The sequence below is a fragment of the Nicotiana tabacum genome, chromosome 4, assembly GCF_000715075.1.
Source record: "Nicotiana tabacum cultivar K326 chromosome 4, ASM71507v2, whole genome shotgun sequence".
NCBI lineage: Eukaryota > Viridiplantae > Streptophyta > Magnoliopsida > Solanales > Solanaceae > Nicotiana > Nicotiana tabacum.
This window is the reverse complement of record NC_134083.1, coordinates 88178091-88184067: the sequence shown is the minus strand read 5'-3', so window position 1 is coordinate 88184067 and position 5977 is coordinate 88178091. Positions and strand designations below refer to the sequence as shown.

At 35.2% G+C, this 5977-nt stretch overlaps 1 protein-coding gene across 1 annotated transcript; it reads left to right on the top strand.

The window, feature by feature from the left end:
* Positions 1-2040: 2040 nt before the first annotated feature.
* Positions 2041-5262, top strand: LOC107792927 (gibberellin 2-beta-dioxygenase 2-like). The gene is made up of 2 exons (XM_016615193.2): positions 2041-2959; positions 4807-5262. Exons 1-2 carry the CDS (start codon positions 2120-2122, stop codon positions 5101-5103), a joined length of 1137 nt encoding a protein of 378 aa, XP_016470679.1. The 5' UTR covers positions 2041-2119; the 3' UTR covers positions 5104-5262.
* The last annotated feature ends 715 nt before the right edge of the window (positions 5263-5977 follow it).

Here is a 5977-nt window from a genome sequence, read left to right as displayed (position 1 = left end):
GTTTTTTTTTTAAAATTTATTTGTGTTGTTTGAGTTCAAAAGAATCACACTTTGATATTCACCGCTATATATAAAATAGTGCCCAATTTTTAAAAAAATATATTTACGTTGATTGAATCCAAAACAACCACACTTTTATTCCGTATTCCTTTATTTAAAGCTTAATTCAGGAATTGCATAGGTTTCCGCATAACATGGTAGCAGCCTGCCATTCCCATTTCCCACCTACAAAAAGTTACACTAGACAAGTTCTATTGAGACAGTGCTAAATTAGTGGAATAATTCATAAACAAATACTAACGTATTAAACTGGAGCCACCACGTGAGTTGTACCCTTTTAATTACATAAGATTCTCCATCAATGTCCCAAACACAATAACGTTAAACAAGAAGGCAACACTTACGAATGCTATTGTGTAATTCCGTGAGCTCGGAACGATAATAAAATTATCTTTGTAAAACATATATTTCATGAGTGTGAGTCGTGAAAGCAACTAGATGTTTGCGTTAAGATAAGTTGTCTATATTACATTCGTTGGAGTACGGATTCTTTCCCGGACCATGCTTGTGTACCGGGTCCTTTTTGTATTACAACTTCTAAATTACATGAATTTAGTGATTTCAAATAGGAATAATATTTAAAAGGTTTTACAATTACCATTTGTTATCTGATCATGTACAAGGAAAAAAACAGAGGACAAGCAGGACGCGTCCTGACGCTGCATCTTGCTACACTGACTTGTGCCTCTGGGCCTACACTTCCCCGACCACCTTTGGCATGACATAGCATCTCCCAACAAAATCTTTCCCAGGACTCGTTCAACGTAATTAGCCGGTAAACGTTTAGTAGGAAGTTAGGAATGAGTCTCCAAATACTCAGTTCTATTATTCCTTCATTCATCATCGAATTTACTTGTGTTAAGTTGATATTAAAGCAAAAAATCTATGCTCCGACTTTGCTCCCTTATCCCAATTTATGTGATGTAGTTCAATTTCGAGAATAAAAATTCTTAATTTTAACCGCTAATTCAGAAATATAATCCTTAAGTTTTTTGAAATAAAAGTTACATATTTGAAAACTACATAAAAAATAATATAAGTCACAATAATTAACAATTTAAAATATTTAAAAGACATATGAAATTATGATTAAATAAAAGCTCGTTTGACTCTCGCAATCCGAATTATATCACAGAAATCGGAATAGAAGAAGTATTATGAAGTAACGAAGATAGTAGTTATGTCGATGGAGAGAATGGGTCATGAATAGCTATATAACAAACTAAAGGAGGAAAGTATGTAAATGAAAAATGAGTATTTATCAGAAAATAGAAGAATTAATGCAACTTCTTACATTTCATTTTACTATGTGATACTCTTAAAATTTTATTTATTAAAGAAAAATTGACAATTTTATATCTTTAAAAATTCTTTAATTTAGCATTTATGTTTTGCTTTAAAGACATACTTTTATCGGAATAAATATGTTATGTTAAAGATCACAAAATTCTAAAAATAAATTAGTATCATATATAAATTTAATTAATCTTATGAAATACATATATAAATTCATGACTCCAAAAAAGATATTCTGTTAAATAAGGTAAGAAATCAAACCCTACAACAACAACAATCGAATATAATCCCATCACTGGGGTGTGAGGAGAGTAGTGTGTACGCAGATTTTATCCCTACCCTAGGGTAGAGAGTTTGTTTCCGATAGACCCTCGGCATCCCTCCCTCCAAGAATTTCACACTTTGCTCTTTGGGTGACTCGAACTCATAATCTTTTGGTTGGAAGTGGAGGGTGCTCACCGCTAGAATAACCCTACTAATAAAGTGATAATTAAAATAGCTAACCAATTGGATTATTATGAGTAAAGTAGTAGACATGGCTTTTGTAAAAAGAGAAAAGAAAAAGGAAATTATCATTAATCAAATTATCCATTGAAATGAGGCGTGTAGTTTACGCACCTCGTTGGCGGGAGACCACTTGGCTTCCATTTTAGCTGCTCTCCTATAAATCAGCAGCTAGTCCCACCTTCTCCACCTTCCCTTACAACTCCAAAGCTTCAAATTCCAAAAACATCAACAACAAAAAAATAAAAAATAAAAAAATATGGCGTCGTCTACACACGAACACCACCTCCATCACCTCCCTACTCCCTACGGCACCACCACAGCTCCTCCACCAACTCCTTCAACCCAACCTAATAGCCTCCTTTCCACCTCCGGATCCGAAGCCGCTGACTCTCTCTCCCGTCTCCTCCACCGTATTCCACCCACTCTTTCTCTCTCCTTCCCCGGTCGCCGCCAATCTCCGCCATTAACCACCACTTCCCCACCTCTCATCTCTCTCTCCGACCCTAAACCAACTCTTCACTCTAACCTCCTCTCCGCTGCCAAACAACACGGTTACTTCCAACTCACCAATCACTCAATCTCCTCTCAGCTTGCCACCTCAGCCGAGTCCGAATCTTCATCCATTTTCAATCTCCCACATGATGAAAAACAACGTTACTTCCCCAAGAACTGGCCGTTGGGATTCGATAACGACGACGATGATGACGACGACAACGTTAACGGGAAGTCGTTATGTCTCGACTCGTCGTGCTCCGTTGAGTCAAACTCAACCGAGTTGTGGTTGACCTCTCTCCGTGAGTTTACTTGCCAAATGGAGAAACTTGGGTTGCAGGTGATTGAAGAGTTGGCTTGTGCTGTAGGGTTTGAGAACCCGGTCGGAGAAGACCGAACCCGGTTCTGTTCGTTGATGTGGATATCCGAGACTGAGGGCGGTTTAAGTAATAAGCCGCTTTCCTCGAGTCCGTTGTACCCGTTTGTAATCGGGTTAAGTTTTCAAATACGTTGTCGGAAGTACTCCATGTTGGCGGATTCGGGTTGGGTATCCGTTTCTCCTCAAGTGGACTCGGTCTTGGTGACCCTTGGTGACATAGCCCAGGTTAGATTTTTAATTAGTACATTCCATTTTTGATTTTGCGTTAGCTTAAAATAATTTAATTAGTGTGGGAATGGTACAGAGAAGCATGAATTTTCTAAATAGTGTTAAGAATATTTTATCTCGAAATATCAGTTTAAAGTGTTTTTATTTGATTGGTTATAAAAGTAGGTAAGTATGAATATTATACATTTAACAAGTATTATAGAGCATAAGAATCGTGTTTTAGTGACATTCTTGAATTTTTTTTAAAAAAGATAATGTTCAAGTGTAGATTGAAACAAGTATAATAGAGTAAAAAAAAAAAAAAATGGTTAATTACTCCTTGAAAATGGTTAATTTAAAGTTATTGTCACCCTGAATATTAAAAGCATTTAGGGGCACTGGTTGAGCTGAAAAATGTGTCCCGTCCCGTAAAATTTGTGGATCCGCCTCTCTCTCTCTCTATATATAAAAGAAACAAGTTTGAACCCGTTCCGTTCAGATATTGGTTGGTCTTGGTTTGATATACTTTATGTATTACTGATTCCGTTTTTTCTTTAATTAAATCCTTTCTTATTTTGCCTTACCGTATTTTATTCGCACACAATAAACGGATGCCTACTTCTATCTTGAGTGACATTTCTTCCCTTTTGTTATATGTTTTTCAGAAAACAATTATTTTCTATCATTTAAGAAACCATTTTTGTCCTGCATATAAAACACCCTCATTTCCATAAACAAATTGAGTGATATCCGGGTGTTTGGTCAGGCCAACCACACGTTGCCGTGATATTGGCAAACTCCAAAACTAATGACCCCACTAAACCTACCATATCTTAGATATTGCGTCCTTTTGATATGAAGTTGGAGCTATAATTCTTGTTTTATTTGACACGAAAAATATACTTATTGCTATATGATAACACTATTAAATCGACATTAATTGTAAGGTTTGCCGGCTTAATGTAACATCTTCTGTCCCAACTTGGTGCTTTTTGGATAAATTATATGCATTCTTGGTCCATTTGTTTTCTGATTGAGCTCTTATTGACAATCCTTATCCGATCTATATTGATTTAATTAGTAAGTATAATCGACAAGAATGTGTTAATATATCTTGTTTTACTCGTGTTTCATGGATGTATTAGTAGTGCATTTGTTATAATATGACAAGGGCTGCTGAGAATGATATCCTAGAATATTCTTAATTTATTTAAACTAGTAGCTGTCGACCACCTAATTCTAACAATTAAGACTTTTATCGTGTTATAACTTGTTGCAATTGAAAAGCTTAATCTATCCAATTTCGATTTGGAAAGCATTTATTTTCAAGGGAGAAAATTCAACGTCCATCATTCTCAACTCGTGGGACAGATATTTAGGCTAAAGATCTTCAGAAAAAAAAAGGGGGCGTAACGACACCTTTTTATTTTGCTAAGAAGTTATAAGCACAAGTAATTCAAAAAAGGAATATTTCTAAACCTTAAGTCCTGGACTTTGAATTGCTATTCAAGGTCAATTAATTAAAAAGGAAAGTAAGCAGAGCCTTTAGTTTTTTTATACATGTTGTGCTGTGGTTAATATCAGCAAGAATTAAGAGAATTAAGAGATACCGGCTAAATTAAGCATAAAAAAATGACAAATTTTCATCTATTTTCTACTAAACATTCACCTTAATCCATTTAATTTTGCAAGATGAAAATTCGGCAGTGTCGTGTTGCACAATACTTAATTAACTAGTAGCTAGTGACTAGTGAAAACTTTTAACTGTCAAATTACATAATGAAAGAACTTTGTAATTTTGACAAACGGTCAATGTAATTCTTTTTGGTTGTTCATATAAGTGATAGATAGATAAATGGGTGCAGGTATGGAGCAATGGAAAGGTGAAAAAAGTGAGAGGAAGAGCAATACCTACTAGTGCTGATATAGCGGAAGGCAAGAGTAATAGTAATTCCCACAGCGTATCAATGACATTGCTAGTGACACTTCCGCTTGAGAGTACTGTCACTCCGTTGCTTCCTAAATCGGCGCCACCAGTTGATGATGGCGAGAATAATTCAGAAAGTCCAATGTTCAATCCTTTTTCTTTCGAGGATTACGCATGGAGAGTCTATCATGAACGCCTTCTACTTAAGGATCCTCTTGTCAGATACCGTCTTTGATTATTGTTATGGAGTTGCCATCCACTTCAAATATCTTCTCTGTTTGTTCATTTATTTATTTGTCCCTTTTCTTGAAAATTTACGTTCCACTAATTTACCCTGCCCACTGTTTTTACTTCTCTTTCCAAGAGTGAACTTCGTGAAGAATAGTTTATTATACATTGTTGGGAAGCATATCGGTGCTGAAAGGCCACCTTTGGTGCCTTTTAAGTCCTTGTTCTTTTATGTGTTTAATGTAGAACACATACTACAATTAAAATCTCTTTTATTTGAATTTTAAATTTTAAATATATTTGAATAAACAGATGTATCTGTTTGTGAAAGAACATATCTTTTTGAAAAGGTCCGATGATTGCTCTATAAATAGAAATACTTCCAAGAAAGTGGATATAGAAAAATTTGCAGATATATTCTTGGCTTGTTGTATCCTAAAGAAGATTGTTTGTATTTCTCCAATTTGTATACGGGTAATATCATCTTTAAGGAAAGTCGTTCTCACGCCTCAAGCCTTCTTCAATTTCATTTTCAATTATTTTTTTTAACAATCTTAAAGAAGATAATCTGCTATGGAGAACATTATGTTCGCTATTGAAAATCCAAAAGAGATCATCAAACTCGACCGTTTTGATAGATCAAATTTTACTCGCTGGAAGGACAAGATGATTTTCCTACTGACTGCTTTGAAAATCTTTTATGTACTTGATTCGCAATTGCCCGCACTGCCAGATCTCGCTCCAGAGGATTCTGAAGATGTAAAAGCAAAGAGGAAGAAACGTGAAAATGATGAACTACTCTGTATCAAAATTTGAAGTCTCCAAGGAAAATCTGGACGGCATTACAGACTGCTTATAAAACGAAAAATGAGATATTGATA

What these genes read in the sequence shown, in the direction of transcription:
- LOC107792927 (XM_016615193.2), top strand. Translation starts at nt 2,120, where the DNA reads ATGGCGTCGTCTACACACGAACACCACCTCCATCACCTCCCTACTCCC. An exon ending in CCCTTGGTGACATAGCCCAG is followed by an intron (nt 2,960 to 4,806) that starts GTTAGATTTTTA and finishes AAATGGGTGCAG; the next exon opens with GTATGGAGCAATGGAAAGGT.